Source organism: Gymnogyps californianus, chromosome 1 (assembly GCF_018139145.2).
Source record: "Gymnogyps californianus isolate 813 chromosome 1, ASM1813914v2, whole genome shotgun sequence".
NCBI classification, from domain to species: domain Eukaryota; kingdom Metazoa; phylum Chordata; class Aves; order Accipitriformes; family Cathartidae; genus Gymnogyps; species Gymnogyps californianus.
Genome location: NC_059471.1, coordinates 186,983,544 through 187,004,326, shown reverse-complemented (window position 1 = coordinate 187,004,326; position 20,783 = coordinate 186,983,544). Strand labels below are relative to the sequence as shown.

The following is a 20,783-nucleotide window of genomic DNA, read 5'->3' as shown; positions in this document are numbered from 1 at the left end:
ATCACAGCATAGTTGAGGGTGAAAGGAACATCTAGTCCAACCTGCCTGCTCGAAGCAGGGTGTTACCTGCATCTGGTTGGTCAGGACTGTGTCCAGACAGACTTTGGTTATCTCCAAGGCCAGAGACTCCATCACCTCCTTGGGCATCCTGTTTCAGGGTCTGACCACCCTCACAATAAAAACTTTAAGTTAAAAAAACCCAGAAGTCCAAGCAATGGATTTTTTTTCCCAATTTTACACAGAGCTTAAAGATCTGAGCTAAAGAATTTAAAGTCAGTAGACCAATTTCATGTCTTAATAATTTTCTGGCCAAAATACACGCCTTTCTTACAGATCAGCCTGAAGTTTGTATCATTTATTTGGACTGATAACATTATATTATATACTGCATCGTCAGTTGACAGTTGTTCTGTTCTTCATTGTGTTTAGCTTCCTGAATTTGCATAAATGCACATGGACCAGCAATTAAAATTGATCAGGAAAATAAAATATTTCAACAGAAGAGGGTAAAACATCTCAACAAAATCTGGATTTTTTCCTTCCAGTTTTAAGCATAATAGTGCATTTTAACTGCTTCTGTTCAGAGAGCACATTTCATTCTGTCTTTTTTTTCCAGGAAAAAAAGTAATAATGGTGCCATGGTGATTATTTAAACATACTAACAAAAGTAATTGCTTGGGCCGTCTGAAGTTTTTGAAACAGATGGAAGTATGCATTCAGATGAACAGAAGACATTCAGGGTGCTGATGACTAACTATGACAAAAGTATCTGATGGAGGCTATACCTTCTCTGTACAGGAATATGCGGTACATGGCTATAGAGTCAAGAAGCTGTCTTATCATACAAAGCGATGGAAAAATTAGGTGAAACCAGGCAATCAGGTCTTTGTCCAGAAAGGACATAAACATGTTCATAAGCTGAGACTCGATGTTACTGGGAGTAAATGTTGGCTGTTACAGGGCGCATGTTCAACTGTCTGTTACAGCAGCAGAACTCCTATAGCAAATCCTCATCATTCATTGTCCCAATTGTACAAACCCATTTTAAGTATTATGTAATTCTTTTCTATTTGCCAATCAATCAGTGCCAAATTCAGATTTGTCAAACACGTCAAAAGCATTTTCTCCTTTTCATGCAGCTATCCTGTAATGTGACCACAGTCCTCGTAACGGCACACAAGCAGTGCTTGAGTGGCCCTGCCATCACTCTTTCCCCAGAAAAAGAAAAAAAAGGACATGGAAAGGGCTGATGTACTGCATGCCTTCTTTGCCTCAGTCTTTACTGGCAAGACTGACCTTCAGGAATCCCAGGTCCCAGAGACCAGGGGAAAGGCTGGAACGAGATGTACCCTTGGTGGAAGAGGATCAGGTCAGGGAATACTTAAGCAAACTGGACATACATAAGTCCTGGGCCCTGATGGGATGCACCCACAAGTGCTGAGGGAGCTGGCAGATGTCATTGCAAGGCCACTCTCGATAATCTTTGATTGATCATGGTAACTGGGAGAAGTGCCCCAAGACTAGAGGTAAGCAAATATTACTCCTATTTTTAAGGAGAGCAAGAAGGAGAACCCAGGGAACTACCAGCTGGTCAGCCTCACCTTGATCCCTGGGAAGGTGATGGAGCAGCTAATTCTGGAAACCATTTCCAGGCACATTAAGGACAAGAAAACCATCAGGAGTAGTTAGCGTGGCTTCACCAAGGTGAAGTCATGCTTGACCACCTTGATACGTTTCTATGATGAAATGACTGGCCTGCTAGATGAGGGGAAGAGTAGTGGTTGTTGTCTGCCTGGACTTCAGTGAGGCCTTTGACACTGTCTCCCATAAGATCCTCATAGACAAGCTGTTGACGTATGGGCTGGATAACCAGACAGTGAGGCGGACAGAAAAATGGCTGAACGGCCAGGCCCAGAAAGTGGTGATCAGTGGCACAAAGTCCAGTTGGAGGCCAGTAACTAGCAGTGTACCCCAGGGGTCAGTCCTGTTTAACATCTTCATTAATGATCTGGATGATGGGGCAGAGTGTACCCTTAGCAAGTTTGCTGATGATGCAAAACTGGGAGGAGTGGCTGATACACCAGAGGGTCATGCTGTCATCCAGAGGGATCTTGACAGGCGGGAGAAATGGGCTGACAAGAACCTTGTGAAGTTCAACAAGGAGAAGTGCAAAGTCCTGCACCTGGGGAGGAACAACCCCATGTACCAGTACACGCTGGGGGCCACCCAGCTGGATAGTAGCTTAACAGAAAAGGAGTTGGGCATCCTGGTGGACACCAAGTTGACCATGAGCCAGCAATGTGCCCTTCTGGCAAAGAGGCTAATGTTACCCTGGGCTACATTAGACAAAAGTATTGCCAGCAGGGCAAGGCAAGGGATCCTTCCCCCGTCTGGATACAGTCCTGGGCAACTGGCTCTAAGTGGTCCTGCTTGAGCAGGGGGTTGGACCAGATGACCTCCAGAGGTCCCTTCCAGGCTCAATGATTCTGTGTGTGTGAGTGCAGCAGTGCGTGCTTAAGATCATTAAAGCAGCTGGATGATACAGCATCTAACTTTTAGGGCCTGGCCCTGCAAAACACAGTGTAGTACATGGGCAAAGACGTGTAGGTTCTGTTGGTGTTGCATGGGAGGATGAGGCGTGACAGAAGACAGACTGTTGAATAGACACCAGTCTCAACAGGGAGCTTTCTAAAATCGGTGCCCTTCAGCATCCAAGTGGCTAGACCAGTCAAAAGGAAGCACTGACTAACCCGACACTTTCCTCAGTTTGTTTTTTTTCCTCTTGGGACCCACAGCTTGAAGCCCTTTTCTGAGAACAGGCACCTACCTCCTTTCCTTCAAATAACTGAAGAGGGATATCTCTTTTTTTCCTTAAATACAGCAGTGGGAAGGGAAGATGCTACCGTTCTTTTTATATGATAGTTTAATGGTTAGATCATTCTTTTAAGATCCAGTTCCTTCTTCAGTTATAAAGGATTGAACTAATGGCTTCCATCTCTCTGAAGGGGCCCTACCATCAGCCTATAAGGTATTATGTATGGGAGTGTGTGTGAGCGGGGGGACTCTGTGCACCCATTAAAGATCTGTCTGTGTGCAGAAAATGCTGCAGGATGCAGAGGGCCTGAGTGGAGGGAAGCCCAGAGCTGAGGGCAGGAAGTAGCTGTGATTGGAATGGCCGTGGGCAGATCTCCGACCTCCTGGGAGGGCAGCTGTGCATATTTCCCATTTAACGGTAATTTATATGCAGAAACAGACCACTTCTTACAGCTGACTGGCCTGCCTGCTGGGCTACTCACCTGCTCCGTCTATTTTCAGCCCATGAATCTTTTAATGAAAATGCCATTTACATAGAATAGGAAGCAATGTGAAACATGGAACACAGTAGGAAGTAAAGCAAAAGAGGAGAAAAATAAGTGCCAGCAATCCAGAAGTCCAGGAATTCCAGTAGTACCTTTTTCTTCCTTTCTGAAATTTTTGAATTTGTGATACTGATTTGAACTCAGAGTGATCGAAGATGAGAGTTAAAAACGGAGCTGAAAACTATTCCTGAGGCATCTGTTTGGAAATTGATGTAATTACTTTACATGCAAAATAGCCTTAGAGTTCACCCAAGATGGAAATACCCTTAAGCAGGGGCACGGAACTGTGGTCCCCTTCCTCTGGTTTCTTCTCTCAGAGAATTCAGTAATAGATACTTCAGTAGATTTGAGAAAATGTAGGAGAAATGTCTCCATTTTCTTTACTGATGAGTACGGAGGTATTGCCTGAATCAGAATGTTGTCACTTACAGAAAATTGATGTTAATTTAGTTAATTGATCTTTTCTGTGAATCCAAAGAAATGAGAAATGATTTTATATGAAAATGTCTTCCACAAATATTTTCTCAAGCTCCAATAAAATATAAGGCTGTCAGTTTTGATGATGCAACCAAACTATGATGCATTTATTTATGCATATATGCATTTATTTTTCATATTAGTATATCAATAATTTTACCATTACGTTTCAATATAAACAATATATTGATCTCTTTTTATTTAATATTTTCTTAAAATATTAAACTATGGTTTGTGCATTTTTATGCAGTGCACTGTTACAAGCTAAGTTTTTTCTCCATTGTACCTCTCTAATTCCATCCAGTTGTATCATAACTGACAGCTATTATTCTTCAGTAATATCTTAGAATTTTGTTTTTGGTTATATTCTCGATTCTTCTGGGATGCACGAGCTTTTTGACAGCTCAGGCTGCTACAGAACAGTTGAGGAAATGGCACTGTATAATTCTTACATAAGGGAAAGAGTGCCACCTACTGAATTACTATCACTGCTCTTGTGAAGACTGTTTCGTGATTTTGTGTGAAAGAATTGCTTATGCTTTACTCTGAGATAGTTTTCAACTGAGTAAGACCATATTTGTATTTGGAGAATTATTTATGGTATAACAATCGATTTGAAAAGCTGAAACTTTTAAGTCACAGAGGACTGTCATTCTAACAGCGTTTTCTTTTGACATTCAGAAATATTTCCTTATTTTTCTAGGTATTGTCTGTATTTGCCTGAATCTTGTCATATCAGTATTTTTCTTCTGTATTGCATGCAAAATATGATCTCAGCTTCACTTTGTCGAAAAACAAACAAAAAAGCCCCTCCAAAAATGGGAACTCTACCATCCTGAGTTAAATATTTGTAGAATTGGAAGAACTTCCCTAATCATATTGAAATTCACCTCTTAACCAGTGAACGGTCACCTAGGAAAATAGAAGAAAGGGCATGTTGGTCTTTCAAATTGTTTCTTCTTTTCAGAAGCATGAAACATATCATCCAACAGCGCTTTAGGAAAAGCAATTATTTTTTTTGTCTTTATACCAACAGTTGCCCCAGAAGATCCTAGCAGAAAGGTTGATGGCGATACCATTATTTTCTCACATGTGCAAGAAAGGTCAAGTGCTGTCTATCAGTGCAATGCTTCTAATGAATATGGATACTTGCTAGCAAACGCTTTTGTGAATGTTCTGGGTAAGAAACAGATTTTAATATTTTTCAGTTTTCTTGGGTGTTCCGTTGTCTCCTGCTACTACACAGATTGCATGCTCAAGCCTTGCTTGAGGTCTTCAGTGGGAATGGATGTATTTCCTGAGCCTTGTAAAAGGCAAGGGTATACATACCTTGTTTTTTGTAGGATATTCCTTTCACTATTCCTAAGTAAGAAGGATAGTTGTGAAAGCTGGAGAAAACTTGGAAGAAATTTAGCTCTTTTTTTTGTTTATGTAAATCAAGCAAACAGAAGCATAACAAAAAAGGCAGGAATTAATATCCTTAAGTTAGTATGTTTCAGTACACTTTCATTGATTGTGGATGTTTTGGACCAGTTAAATAGATGATCTCTAAATTGCTCTTGCAAGGGGACATGATTATGCATTTGTCTTGAAGGCTTCCCAAGAACGTGTCTCTAGTTACAAGATGTTGTGGCCTCTCTAATTCTTCTTGCTGGATTTAACAAAGCTAGTAGCAAAATTCTAGGCACAATGGCCTCTAAAGACTCTTCTGCAGGAACTGGCAGATCTTTTGATTGAGAGACACTGTCTTTTAAATGAAAGAAAATGTAGGTGTTTCACCAAAAATACATCTTAGCTTCTTTCTGCCTGCAAGTTTGTTCAGAATTATGTAGTTCAGCCTGTTCCCAGGAGTTTCTCTTCTTGAAGTATATTCTGATTTGAATTTTCCAATTGAAATCATTGCCTTTGGTGCCCATCCCTATTGCTTGTAAACAGGGAAGAAGCATTTGTTTTTCACAAGATAGTTCTCTTACATTAATGTTTCCTCAGGCTACTGGCAGTAGAACGTATTTGGACCTAGACTGAGACCAGAAATCACTTCAGAGAAAGATTTTTCCTTAGGCCGTTCTTGATGTCTTAGTATTTTGTATTTGCATCTTTGTATCTATGTCCAGATATCTTTGTCTTTTCAGCTGAGCCACCAAGAATTCTGACTCCTGCTAATAAACTGTATCAAGTCATCGCAGATAGTCCCGCATTGCTAGACTGTGCTTATTTTGGTTCACCTAAGCCTGAAATTGAATGGTAAGCTATAGTCGTTGTGCTTAAGTTATGTAAAAAGAGCCAGTTATATCTATGGAAACAAAAATTTAAAGCTTTAAAACTATTTTTACTCTATTTACAATTTTAAAATAGCGTATTTTTAAATATATGCTGATTACAATGCAGTAATACAATATTACATATACTTAATGTAACAACAGTTAAGTTATCACTACAGAGTCAAGTTTAAATTTCATTGTGTGATTCTGTCTGTATTTTCTAATGTGGCAGTCCCAAGTTTGCATTTTCTGATAATAAAATACAACAAAGTTTAACTATGATGTTGGATAATGATATTACTTTTTATATAAAGGTTTAAGGGAGTGAAAGGTAGCATCTTGAGTGGAAGTGAATACGTTTTCCATGATAATGGAACCTTGGAAATTCCAGTGGCTCAGAAGGATAGTACTGGTACATACACATGTGTAGCAAGGAATGAATTAGGAAAGATACAAAATGAGGTGCAATTGGAAGTTAAAGGTAAGAAATGAATCATTCTTTCATCACAGGTTAGTATAGAATTTCAGACTTTCTAAATATCTAATAGTCATTTTAAATTTCAGATCCAACAATGATAATTAAACAGCCAGAATACAAAGTGATTCAGAGATATGGCCAAGTTTCATTTGAGTGTATAATAAAACATGATTCTACCTTATTACCAACAGTTATATGGTTGAAGGACAATGATGAACTGCCAGATGATGAAAGGTATGGACAAAATAATTTTCCTTTGTTTTTAATTTTCTAGTTTCTTTTATCTGCTCCTTTTCCTGATCTTTGAAAGGAACATATTGACCTATTGACATTTTCCAAAGAAGACTGATAAATATTATCACTATCCCATATTTGGTGACTAAAGGACTTACCTAGTGTGGTGAAAATATTAAGATAGAATTCAAAATAAAATGAGATGTAAAAATTTTTAATTGTGCACATTGACTGTGTGTATCAATTGTAAGGAGAACATAATTGGCATAAGAAGCCAACCAGATAATGGAAGACTATTTTGCTCTAGATCACAGATAATTAAAAGTTGTTTGAGTATATTTGGAAATAAAAGCATGTTAGGATAGACAGTTACTGTGGAAGATGGTCAAAAGCAATGTAGAAAAGGCTGACATAGTCCCATAGCTTACATTGCTGTCTAGGTATTTGCTGAAATACACAAGTATATGGGATTTCGTAATGTCTTATGCAAGTTTCTTATAACAGTACCAGTTATTGAAAAATCAGTGGCTGAATCTATTGTATTTACAGGTTTCTAGTTGGTAAAGACAACTTGACCATTATGAATGTAACTGATAAAGATGATGGAACATACACTTGCATAGTTAATACTACTCTGGACAGTGTTTCAGCAAGTGCTGTGCTTACTGTTGTTGGTAAGAATACTCTCAAACTTTATGATAGCAGAACTGTGTTTAATTACTGTTAAGTATGAAAACAGCATTAGATTTAAAATGAAAAGCCCACACATAGTTTTGGTTTCTAGGACAGGACAAAGGAAATGCACCTATTTGTAAATGTGTTTCAGTTTTTTAAAAATATAGTCTTACCCCAAAGTTTGCCTTTGAATCAGCTACTTACAAAAGGGTCCAGTAGCTACAGGACACATTCAGTTTCATGCTGTATAGGTTTTTATTTGGATCACATCTGAGCTAACACAGTAGATTACATATTGCAGAGTATTTGAACATAAGCATGTTGTCTCAGGATTCTCTTTTGCAGCTAAACTATGCTTCAGAAAGACTGAGCATGCTTGGTTGTGTGACTTTTCAAGGATTTTCTTTTTAAATTAGTTTTCTCTGTTAAGTTTCTATGATTGCAGGTAGTTGTAAAAATATTGCTTTGCCCCTTCTCCCAATTTGTAAGAAAGTTTTAAGTAGATGTCCTGAATGATTCTTACCTGAGTTCAAGCTGAGATCGAAAGACAAGTATGCTTGTGTTTTAAAGTTGCGTTGTGATCTTATGCCTATCCAGGAATGACATATGCCAAACATCTAGTACTTATGTAAAAGTTTTTATGAGATTGCTTACTTTATTTATTTTCTTGATCTATCCTTATTAAAAAAATGGATAAAATAATCAAGAATACTTTTATAACTTTTCAGTGAAAAATTATCAATGTATTATTTAAAATCAACCATTTACTCTAAATAAGTTAACTTTTCTTTGTCTCTAATAATTATAGTCTTTAACTGTCTACAGTATTGTTTCTTTGGCTACTAACTGATTAAATCCTTTATATTAATGTTCTTTTCAGCTGCTCCCCCAACTCCAGCTATCATTTACGGTAAACTAATATGAAGTTCTCTTTCTACATCATCTGCCAGATATTTCTCATTTGCCTATTGCAAAGTGCAGCATCTTTTCTTTTTTTCCCTTTTTCCTTTCTGTGTGTGTGTGTGTGGTTTCATCCTGTTTTACCAACTGCTTCATTACTGGCGTACTGGACTTTGGAATTTTACAGTGCAGGCTGCTTTGTATTTTAGGGAATAAATGATTTTCAGAGATAAATTATTTTTAATTAAGGTTGGTTACAGTGATGTTTTTCTCATAGAGTACACTGTAATGCAAATTAGTTATATAATAAGTGAAAGATCTAAAAGATAAATCCAGCTGTTCGTTGAAAGCTAATTCACTATCAAAGAACTTACACCAACCAAATTATGGTATGTTTTTACATTGCTTTTGATTACAGCTTTGTAGGCCTGGTGTACTTTATTTCATAGTTTATCTTCATTTTACTTTACTCATAAAATGGGTAGGACCATATTGACCAGTTTGGTTTATGACTGATGAAATTGCTAATAAGGATTTTAAAATTGAAGCTGAAATGCCAAAAAAAATCTGTCAGTCAGGTACAGTCTTAAATTTGACAGTATACGGCCTTTAATTTGGTAGCATTTTTTCTGAATTTTAAAATGCAATATAATATGCCTAAAACACTTTTAAGTATGAGCGTCTTAAGCACTTTTATGTAAAACCTATCACATTCAGTGAAAATGCTTATATATTCTTAAATTAACCTACTCATTAGTCTTGATTTTTGTGTAACAAATCATGTAATGAATTATTTTCAGCAATTTGGAATGGACAATTACATCTTTATGCATTATAAGGATGTATATCAACAGCTTGCATGGTATTTCAGGATTTTTTAAAAGTACAGCAAAAAGTAAATTACTTAGTAACTTGCAATTAGTTTCTATTTGAACTATACTTGTTTTGAATTCACATGCAAAATATTTGTAGTGATTTTAGAAAAGCTTCTTTGATGTGAATGCTTCTTTATTTTCCATGTTTTATTAAATATTTCTAGTTACAATAGATAACCACCCATAATCATTCAAAGATAAACTAAACATGCATTTCATAATTCTTTGCATCTCATTACATTTTTCTATCACAGTGCAATCAGATGTAGATAAAAGCAAATATAGATTCTTGTTAATATATAGAAGTTTCCAGATACATCAGTTCTCTGTTTTATCTCTGTTTTGTAACAATTGCATGCTAATGGTCATTAATTCATGCTTACGTAAGTGAGTAGATCTGCCCTGCTGTATTTGTGGAATTCTTTTGATTGGAATGTAAGGATTTTTTCAAAGGTGAAACTACGTATTCTGGTGTGATTATTTACTTTGTGTTCATTTGATTTACAGCTCGGCCAAATCCACCCTTTGACTTGGAATTAACAGGTCAGCTAGAAAGAAGCGTTGAACTCTCATGGATACCAGGAGACGAAAATAACAGTCCCATTACAAGTATGTTTGTTTGTATCTATTGCATTACGTTAACAGCATTACGTTAGCTGTTCTCAGATTCCGAAGAGTTCTGAGATGAATTTTGTGTGCAACATGGAAGAATGGTAAATTCATTCACTACAGTTGCTATTTATTTACATAACAAAAATTCACTGAATGTTCTCTACTGTACAGCCAAGCAAAAAGACTTATTTACTGCCCTAAAGAGCTGGGCTTTTGATCCAAAAACCTGTGCTAGTTAACATAGAAGTTGATACTGATACAAGCTCTGTCTGACAAGGTCCAGTCTTATGCATATGTAGAGAGTAGACTTGTTTGTTAGTTGCATGCTTCTGAAGGAGAGAGCTACTAACATCTTGCATTAACTCTTTTGTAATTCCCATGAATTTGAATTAGCATCAGTACCAATATCTTTAGGGATTATCCATCACTACTGATACAGAAGCTTATTCTTCGTGAAAATATAAGGCAGATAATTTTTCTGGTTTTTTCTAGTCCAGACAGTTGAAGGAATAAAGCATGTCCATAAGACAGAGAAAATAAACATCTATAAACTTTTGAGATAGGAAATTAGTCTTGAATGCTGTTATTCCTCCCAGTAAAACATAATGAAAGATACTCTTGCTTATATTGAGCAGAGAGGATGGAGGGGGAATTTGAGAGAAAGGAAGAAGGATGTTACTGTTTGTTTTCCAAAAAATAATAGGATCAGAAAGATTTGTTGGGGTAACTTTTTCATTATGAGCAACTTAATGTAATTATTTAATTATTTATGCAGTGTATTTTTAGTTAATAACTGCCACAAGTTACCAAGACCAGTGCACATGTTATATTCGGAATGAATGAGTTAGAGTGATTTACTGAGTATTGCTCTCCAGGGTCTGATGCTGGTCAGTATCAACACTGAACACAAACCATAAGGATCAAGCATCTGGAAAGGAAGTTTTATAAAAACAGAATTTCACAAATTTCAGAACACATCAAAGATTTCGATTGCGTTTTAATGAAACACCAAGGGATTTTGCTTAAGTTTTACACTGTCAGACCTGTCTAATGTATAGGAACTAGTAATATACTTTTAAAAATATAATATATAGAAGTTTAATGTAAATAGTTGAATTGTATTTAAGTTATGGCTTATTCATATACTCTTGTATCAGTATTTTCATTTTTTTCCAGACCAGAAGACACAAGTCTTGACTTTCTGTAGGAACGAGATCACACTGTTTCAAAAGAGATGATACTAGGTGGTGTTGGCTCTTGTCAGAGTTTTTCTAGAAGTGAGATATTGCATGCACTCTGATATTGGAAATTGAACTCTTCTGACTAAATAAAGCTGGTTTTAATTATGATACAATTTATATTGCCGTGTGGTCCCCGAGAGCCTGCAAAATAAGGCATTTGCTTCGTAAGTAAGCCTATTATTGCTGCTGCTGCTGCTATCACTTCAAAGTGCAGATCAAGACTGAAGGATAGCACTTAATTATGAGCGATCCCTTTACACAAGTAATATGATTGACATGCTAGAATCTCTCTGAAAGCTCAAATAGAATTTTTTTCCTTGAAGTCTCCTATAAATTGTTCTACTAGGTAGAATGCTAGTTACTAGGGAAGCAAAAAGCAGTAGTGAAAATGGTGTTTGGTTTTGGTTTTTTTTTTTTTTAGCATGTAATATTCTCACGTTTTTAACAAAGACTTTGGTCCAGAAAACATCCCATCCCAAGACCTTTATCTCTGAGCACAGAACACCAGCTATAACTCAGGCAGTAATTTGGGGCCAGTTCTCCCACTCTCTTATTACTCAGGTCAGGATGAAATCTGCAAGCCTAAGTCCAGAAGGCTATGATTAGTACTACTATCTATTTTACTTCTTGAACATCTTGGCTCCTCAAACTGTTGTGCATTATTTCTATGTGGTACTGTAAGTATTCTTCTAAATGCAATTTCTAGATGCCCCTCAGAATTTCTTTAGTAGTGCAAACAGGATGTATTCTGAGTCATATTCTGGCTTCTTGTCCCCACCTGTATATGAGATAATACGGGAAAATTTTTGTTACACAACACACCAACATTTGATGCTCATGTAAATTTCGTATATCTAAACTTCAGGTTCCATGAAATGTACTCAGACTACGCATTCTTCTCCCATTTATTTACTGTATCCTAACAATTCCTCTTAAGCGTTTCAAAATTTATATCTCATACCTAAGAGCAGGAAGCTTTTTTGGCTGTTTCACAGCTCAAAAAAAATGTCCTTTTGTCTTTGATAATGAATATGATTTTCTTTTTGGAGTTCTACAAACCTATTTATCCCTGAGGTTATATACTCTGTAGGGTCTTAACAGTAATCATGGTAATGTTCACACAGAGAACTCTCAAGAAATTTAGCTTCTGAACATACATTTCTTGACTTAATTTGAAGATACTGAAAAGTGCTCTCAAAAACCTTCCTCAAGTATTGGTTCTTGACTTTAAATAATTCTTCACTAAGCCAGTCTTGTTGGGGAAAATGGAATATTCAGAGAGTTTTAATATTGTACAGGTACTACTTACTGTCAGCTTGGTGTAACTAAGACCAATGTATTTGTCAGCCAAATATTACTTTTACATCAAAATTCCAATCTTGTCCCACTTTCTTGCTGTGATAGTTCAAGAGTTCCTGTTACATTAAAATCCAGTACCTGAGAGAGAGCTCTTGTAATAATGTGTTACCTGACAGGTAGCTGCATTAGTGAGAACGCCAAATAATAAAAGTAAGAGTGTTTCTATTATATTTCTACGTAGGCAGTACTTTTGAGATCCACATTATAGATCTGTGTTCTGTTTTATGTACTTATATTTCAATTTCCATGATTTTTAAAAACGTTGATTGGTTCACTCCCTTCTGATTAGCTCATTCAGAAATGCCTACACTGGTCTAGGAAGGTGGTGCAAGTTTTGACATAAAGTTGGATTCAATTTCTGTTTACAGACTTTGTGATTGAATATGAAGATGGGCTGCATGAACCAGGGGTATGGCATTACCAGACGGAAGTTCCTGGAACTCAGACAACAGTACAGTTGAAGCTGTCTCCGTACGTCAACTACTCATTCCGTGTGATAGCTGTCAATGAGATTGGCAGAAGTCAGCCAAGTGAACCATCTGAGCAGTACCTGACAAAATCTGCAAGTAAATAACTATTCCCGCTTACCAGTCATTGATTTATACTATCAATGGCATTGAATTTGCTTGGAGTGCAAACAGCAGTCATTCTTGTTCACGTGTAAATATTTTATTTTTAGACCCTGATGAAAATCCTTCTAATGTACAAGGGATAGGCTCAGAACCTGATAATTTGGTAATAACATGGGAGGTAAGTTTGGTTTTTTGAGGTTTCATTTATTTGTTTTCAGGTCTATGAGTAGCATTTTTTTTGAGAAATAGTAATGATCTAACTGTGAACATACTATGAGAGCACCCAATGCGTTGCTTGCTTAAAACATTCTTGAAAAAGAGTAAAATCCAGACACTTCCCCATCTTCATTTTCAGGGAAAAGCTGCATGCATTATGAAAAAAATAAAATTTTAAGGTGCCATATTTTCATTGAGTGATTTCTCAAGATAAGGCATTAATTTGGTAATACAGGATGTTTTGCTGCCAATTTAGGAAAACGTAAATATGTAAATTGAGGTTTATCTCAAGTAGAGTCTTATTTTTAGAATGAATTCTAATGTAAATCCTAATTCTACCCTCAACTTTTGTGATAAACTAAACTATCGTGGACTCTTCCACTAAAAAACTTTCGTGGAAAAGTTTTCTCTGTCGTGCCTTTACAGTCATGACAGGCGCTCAAGGAGAGCCATGTAAAACCAATTTCCCATTCCAGGCAAGAAACATTGTCTAGGGAACACTGTTTATAGGGAGTTGGTGTAAGTCTTTTTTCCCTCTTCCACTTCTTAAGAAATACTTGAAAACAAAATATGTATACAGAAATCACAATGTATGATTGCATGAGAATTAGCCAGGATCACCATTCAATGTGATTTTTACTAATGAATGAAAAGCAACTGAACTGACCTCCTGTAAGAGCTAAATTGCATAGCTTGGAAACTTCAGCAGTGCTTCTCTGTCACAGAACACAGTGGTAAATTTTCAGTAAAATTCTAAAGAAGAATCAGTATATTTCCTTTGTGACTTTGGATTTTTCAGATGCTTCAGAATATTTTTAAAAATATTTCCTTTCATTTCAGTCTTTAAAAGGTTTTCAGTCTAATGGACCAGGGCTTCAGTACAAAGTCAGCTGGCGTCAGAAAGATGTTGATGATGAATGGACATCTGTTATAGTTGCAAATGTATCTAAATATATTGTGTCTGGTACACCAACTTTTGTTCCCTATGAAATAAAAGTACAAGCTTTAAATGACCTGGGATATGCACCAGAGCCATCAGAGGTGATTGGACATTCAGGGGAAGACTGTAAGTTTCGTAGTTTGACTCAATTGTACTAATTAAAAGCAACTAAATGTGTAACTTAAATGGGTATTTAAAATACTAAAATATTGAAAAAGGGGGATAGTAGTTATTTTTTTGATTAAAATGAAGTAATTTGGAGATAATAAGGCTTCATAATACTCTGTAGTATTAATCCCAAAGTCAGCTTTTTAACATAGGAACATTTTAACCTATTCTTTGAATGCAATGCAGGCACTCATTCTGAAAAAGTATGTTCGTGTGGTTTCTCATTCTAACTAGGTACTTGTTGCATCCTTTCCACACAGTGCCAATGGTTGCTCCAGGCAATGTGCAGGTTCATGTTATTAACAGCACATTAGCAAAGGTGCATTGGGACCCAGTTCCACTAAAAACTGTCCGAGGACACCTTCAAGGGTACAAAGTGAGTACAGTCAAAAGCGTTCTGTTTCTCATTTATTAAAATAGATCTCTCCTCCTATATGAGATTGTGTCCAGATTGAAGTAACTGACATGTAAGAGGACTCTTGCTTTTCAGGGAGCTCACAAGTTTTGCTGACAAGAGCAACAGCATTGACACAATTCATTTAAAGTTCAGCAATGTTCCAGCCTTGTAGCACTAGCCTCCTGTGACATTGTCCTTGAAGAAAAATGGGATATGTTTGCAATTAAGTTTGCACACATTATATAGATTAAAAAAATGATAGTAGTTTTACAGATCTTATTCCAAAAGGATATTTAGAGGATGAGGAGAAATAGTTTCTGTAGGAGTCTCTTCTAGGTCTAATGCTAAGATTACTCATCTTCTGCCATAATATGATTAATCACATCTTTAATTCTGAGTAACTGGCCACTTGCTAGCTTATGCTGGGTGCTGTATCTTTTTGGAGGCCAGGAAAAAGCTCAGTTTAAAAGCTCAATTTAAGGAGATAGGAAATGGCAGAAGATTTGGAGTGTACATATAATTGAAGGAAGCTTAGTGTAAGATAATGTGCTGGCTTTGATGATAACTGAGAAGGCTGCAATTAATAGAGATTGGAGGCAGAAGAACTTCAGAGTTAGAAACTGGGGGAACTGGTGTCCCTGGAGGACTTTGATGGCAAAAGTTGCTTCAGAGGTTGCACTAGAAGCCCATCAGAAGAAACTCAAGAGTGGAAATTGCAGAAGCATGGTAGACTGATTGTGGAGGGAAGAGTGGAATGAGAGGATATACTGACTTCCTATGCGACAACAGATGAAAATAAAAAATAATTACTTCTTTGCTCCTCTGCAAGTATACTAATAAATATGTTCTAACAAAACAGACTAGTTACACAGCCCGAACTAGGTTACTTCATAAGACAGACTAATTTGAACTACTTCTGTTTAAATGAAAAGAGGAAAAAGAAATATTTGAAAAATGAAAACAGTAAAGAATATTTGGAGGAGAATAAATGTACATCATATTTATAAATTGAAGGACTAGCATTCAAGAGCATTGAAACTGAACTTCAGTGCGTTACAGCTGGTTACCACATGAATGTAAGTTCCTGGTATGTGGATATCACTTACCTGGCACAAAATACCACCATCCAGAGAGACTTAAGCTAGTTCTGTATGAACTAGCATAAGTATTTGTAGTTACTGTGGTGCTTTGCCCTAGATAATAAACTTGGCTGAGAAACAGGACTTATTAGTCTGTTAAATGTTTATCTGTTAGATGACAGTCTCATATCAACCTGGTATTTCACACACAAATGGGCAACCAAAAGAAAACGTTCATTATGTGAGGATTAAAGACTTAGAATTTAGTGAAGTTAATGCTTATTATTAATCGAGTTACAGCAACACTAATGCTCATAATCCAAATCACCAAATTTCTGTTAAAGATCATTAATAATACAAAAAAATCCATAGACACAAATGTCTACCCATACATCAGGTATTAAGTTCTCACCCTTCAAAGGCATGGTTACAGTGAGTTGTCATCATCCCAAGTTTAGATGGAGATTTCTTTTTCCTCAGACTTGGAGTCTCTGAGGGTTATTTTCTGTCCTGTATTTACTAATGGGTTGCACACTTTCCTCTCCAGTTGGTCTAAGGGGTTAGTCATGCCATGATTACTTCTGTTTAGTGTGTTAGTCTTTCTCTGTATACAGTATGATTTTTTTTCTGTAGGGAGAACCACACAATTACACAAAGTTAAGCAAAACTGAAGCTAAAATAAGTTAGTCAATAATTATAAATAAAACAAGCTCAAGACCAAGGATTGACAACAGACCTGACCACTGAGAGTTTTGCTGTTATGGCTAGGACAAATGTGACAATGATATATCCTTGAATAAGTTGCAGATGCAGCAAAAGTTTCTTAAATAATTTTTGCAGATACAGCTAAATCAAGCTAAAATAGGTTAAAAACTAGACAAGGCATGACAAGTCCTAAGACCTGGTAGATAGTTACTGTTATAAAGTTTTCGCTGAATACAAGCTGAAAACTTTTCATGGATGCAGAGTATGCTTTAAGTGTCTTAGTTGTTGACATAGCTTACAAAGCACTTGACTGTCTGTTTTTAAACACATCAGCAAAATCCTACTAGCAAACTCAGGGTTTCCTAATTAATAAAATTATTTCAGACAGTAGCCCAATATGCAGTGTTGCATTAGGGACACATTTCTTAATAAAGAGAGGGGTATTTCTCTAAAGAGTCATGTCGTGAAGACAAATGTGTGAACAAAGCAGGAAGACATGTAACTAGCAGCAGTCTACAGCACATCTCTCATATTTTGCTCTTGTATTGATCTAGCTATTACTCGATATACTGTGGTACTATAAAGCATTTCAGACCTAAGAAGAAATTTTAAAAAGAATTCTTTTCACTGTTACTGCTGCCATTTTTTCCTGCTGTTCTTACAAATTCAGTGGTTATTCAGTACAGTGTGTGAAAAATGTGATGCAGTCTCTTTTACTGTCATATTCCTCTTCCAAATCACTGCTTATCAAACCCAGCTTATTAAACCTCTCGTTTAATTTCAGCCTGGCTAGTGACAAGTGATGTCCCAACTATCATAATGTGCTTTGTGAAGTGTTACTGGCTAACAATTCTTAAAATACTATAAACTATACCCTATGAGTTTCAATACTAATAGTACCAACACTTCAAGCTTTTGTTAGCTTGTAAATGGCTTTCTACACTAGTTGGTAGGAGGAGAGCTACAGGATGACAGCTGGCGGTGTTGAAAATCATTAACTCAAGCCATGTAAAACACAGTGGCATTTAACAGTGATTAAAGTGAAATGGTATGTTGTTAGCAATAGAAAGCTGGTGTTAGTGTAACATTGCTTTACAAGCTATCTAGCTGGGCTTTGTAAGTCTTAACAGTTCCCTTTTTTGAATTCATATGTGAAATCCCAGCTTCCTTAATTAAAGAAGTGTTTTGCAGTTGGCCTAAACAGAATCAGAATTTTACCCATTTACATTGCTTTATCAGTTTTAGTGTGTGATCATATATACATGAAAATTATGCTGTGAAAAATGAACAATGATGCATTTGAAGGTGACAATCCTAGGAGTAACACAAGTCTTTGTAGGGGCAACTGTTAATATCTTTCCAGATATCATGGTAGAGAGACTGTGTAGTAAAGAGAGTGCAGTCAAGGTAATTACCTCTGAGGCTCATCTGTAGTTTCTTAGAAACTCAATCAGCAAAATGGACACGAGAATCAGCTTTGTGGTCTGATCTAATTGTCACATAAATGGAGGAATAGTCTTCCTGTCCCTAGGTGGAGATCATTCCATGACTGTAACCTCAGAGTCCTTTCAGAACTTGTGTGTTTTTCCAGCACAGACAAATCTTTTGGTTTCTTTCCCATTTAAAAATATCTACTCGGCTTCCACATCACAGGGAATAGCATGGTCAGGTGTGTGACATAACAAGGTGGCAAAGTGCAAGTCTGCTTTGGAAGCTGTGTAGATATCTTACTGGAAGAATGGATTGTGTGAATGAGTCCTGCCTCTCAGATGGACTTGCTAACATGAGAACCATCCCATACTAATGCAGCTCCAAACCAGAACTTGTGTTAAACTGGCTTTGAGCATTAGCAGAACTGGCAGGTGATAGTCTTCACGCTGTTGTGTAGACATGACTGTTTCTGGACAAGGTCTGTTTCTGGAGCAGGAAAGCTCTATGCTGTGTCTCACCTGAGCTTATGAAAATGGCAGTTATTCCTACCTATAATTCATGGATACTCATGGAAAAGCTTAGAGTTTGTAAAATCAGAACACCTAAACACTCACTGTAGATTTTCTTTTGTCTTTAGGTTTACTACTGGAAAGTGCAGAGTCTATCCAGAAGGAGTAGACGGCATGTAGAAAAAAAGATCTTGACTTTCAGGGGAAACAAGACTTTTGGAATGTTGCCGGGGCTGGAGCCCTATAGTTCTTACAAGCTGAATGTTAGAGTTGTTAATGGTAAAGGAGAAGGACCAGCAAGCCCAGACAAAGTATTTAAGACCCCTGAAGGAGGTATGAAATGAGAAAGCTAGAGAATAAACTTAAATGTGGTATATGCAGAAATAGAACGCTAAGGGTGTAATTGCTGAATTTGCATCTTGAACATCATAAAATAATAATCTGGCTTAACACAGTAATATTCTTAAGAATTAATAATTCACAAGCTGTTTTAAGTTAATTACTTTGTATTTACTGTGTATTCTTCTTAAAAGTTCCTAGCTCACCCTCCTTTTTGAAGATTACTAACCCAACATTGGACTCTCTGACTCTGGAGTGGGGTTCACCTACCCATCCAAATGGTGTTTTGACATCATATATACTGAAGTTTCAGCCAAGTGAGTTAATTATGAATATATGACTCTGACTTAGACAACATGTCTACCAAATAGCAATCCATTTAGTAAGAAAAAAATTATGTTAAATTTATAATGTACAAAAGATATGATTGCATTGTAGATGTCAAGTTTGAAAAAGGCTAATGTATTTTGACAATATAGATGACTCTATTTGGAAAACTTCACTTGCTCAAGTACAAGGTTAGCATTTTTCCATTACTTTTATTTCTTCAAACCATGCTTCACAGAAAAATGGAGGTGAAGTCCTACATATAATTGACAGCCACATTAGAAGCAAGATACTACCACCTACAAATCCTATATTCTGACTGCAGAGAAAATATCATTAGAAGTAGATCAAAATACATCCAGTTATATTGTTGTCTGTTTCTTCAGTTTTAATGGTATTACAATTTTAAAATGAAAAATTCATAAATGTGCCATTTACTCATATCAGAGCTTTAAATCACTTCCTTAGGATCCCCATGCCACTGCTTACTTGCCCAGAAATTTGTCAGCAGTGACACTGGAAATTTAAGAGTTTCATGTGCATGGAACAGATTAAGAAAGTTTGTTTTCTTCCACTTACCAGCTTCCACTGTTCCTTGGCATTAGATACAAGTCACTTCAGTATTTTTTTTCCTAAGCATACTGAATTTATTATGAGGTGGCTAGTTTAGAGTTTCAGAATTTTTTAATGATTGGTGTTTCAAATATGTGTAAGTTCAGATGATTTGATGTGGACTCAGTTGCCTTGGATTCAGATACTTACAAGAATGGAACTTGAATTAAAAAACTTGTAGGTGTTTCCTGTCTCCCTGTTGAGTTTTGGCCCCTTGCATAGATCCTTTTTACACAAAGGTGACTTTCTTTTGAAACTGTAGATTATCATTCATATAACCTGAAATGAGCAATGCAGCAGACAAACAAAACAAATAAATACAAACGAAAAAAGCCTGTTTTAACACAATGATAAAGTAGGCAATTTTCCTAACTAGCTCTTTTTTTTTTTTTTTTTTTTTTGTAACAACAGTTAACAACACACATGAATTGGGTCCCTTGGTAGAGATAAGAATTCCTGCCAACGAGAGCAGCTTGATATTAAAAAATTTAAATTACAGCACACGGTACAAGTTTTACTTTAACGCACAAACTTCAGTTGGATCAGGAAGTCAGATAACTGAGGAAGCAGTAACAATTATGGATGAAGGTAAGATGGGTATGTATAAAGAAAACCCATTGAGTTTAAAAACCACTACAAATTTTATTAAAAATATTGCTACTACTTCCTTCCATTAAGGAAATAGCCCCTGGTAAATTTTTTTCTAGAGCTTTCTTAACTGTATTATACACTAATAAAAGATTTTAAATAGTTTGTAAGAAAAGATGTGCAAAGATTTTCTACTGTAGTGCAAGCCCCAAAAGAGGTGTAAATCCCATCCTTTTGATAGAAACTTACAAGTTCTAAGATTTTGGCTTTTCTGGGCTTCAAAATTTCATGTAACTTTATGTTTTAAGTGGTTTTCCTCCATTCACCTATTCTGTTCTCTGGTCACAGAGAACAGTACTGAAATGATGCAGCTTTATGGCTAGAGGAAATTATTTCTCTTTTGAAGTATGCAACAGCTTCTGTGAGGTC

The 20,783-nt window shown here is 36.3% G+C and overlaps 1 protein-coding gene across 27 annotated transcripts in view; it reads left to right on the top strand.

Annotated features, from left to right (window-relative positions):
* Window positions 1-20,783, top strand: part of NRCAM (neuronal cell adhesion molecule) — a 74,137-nt gene that overhangs the window by 22,405 nt on the left and 30,949 nt on the right. For 15 of the 27 annotated variants that reach the window (XM_050911613.1, XM_050912915.1, XM_050913334.1 and 12 more), the window contains 14 exons: window positions 4,873-5,016; window positions 5,969-6,080; window positions 6,412-6,578; window positions 6,662-6,809; window positions 7,359-7,483; window positions 8,365-8,394; window positions 9,767-9,868; window positions 12,840-13,037; window positions 13,151-13,221; window positions 14,100-14,325; window positions 14,628-14,743; window positions 18,617-18,821; window positions 19,022-19,144; window positions 20,178-20,354. In XM_050911613.1, coding sequence (XP_050767570.1) covers window positions 4,873-5,016; window positions 5,969-6,080; window positions 6,412-6,578; window positions 6,662-6,809; window positions 7,359-7,483; window positions 8,365-8,394; window positions 9,767-9,868; window positions 12,840-13,037; window positions 13,151-13,221; window positions 14,100-14,325; window positions 14,628-14,743; window positions 18,617-18,821; window positions 19,022-19,144; window positions 20,178-20,354 — 1,944 coding nt within the window. Of the gene's footprint in view, window positions 1-4,872; window positions 5,017-5,968; window positions 6,081-6,411; window positions 6,579-6,661; window positions 6,810-7,358; window positions 7,484-8,364; window positions 8,395-9,766; window positions 9,869-12,839; window positions 13,038-13,150; window positions 13,222-14,099; window positions 14,326-14,627; window positions 14,744-18,616; window positions 18,822-19,021; window positions 19,145-20,177; window positions 20,364-20,783 lie in introns of all 27 variants that reach the window. The other 12 variants (XM_050913255.1, XM_050912039.1, XM_050912665.1 and 9 more) reach the window with 5 other exon arrangements.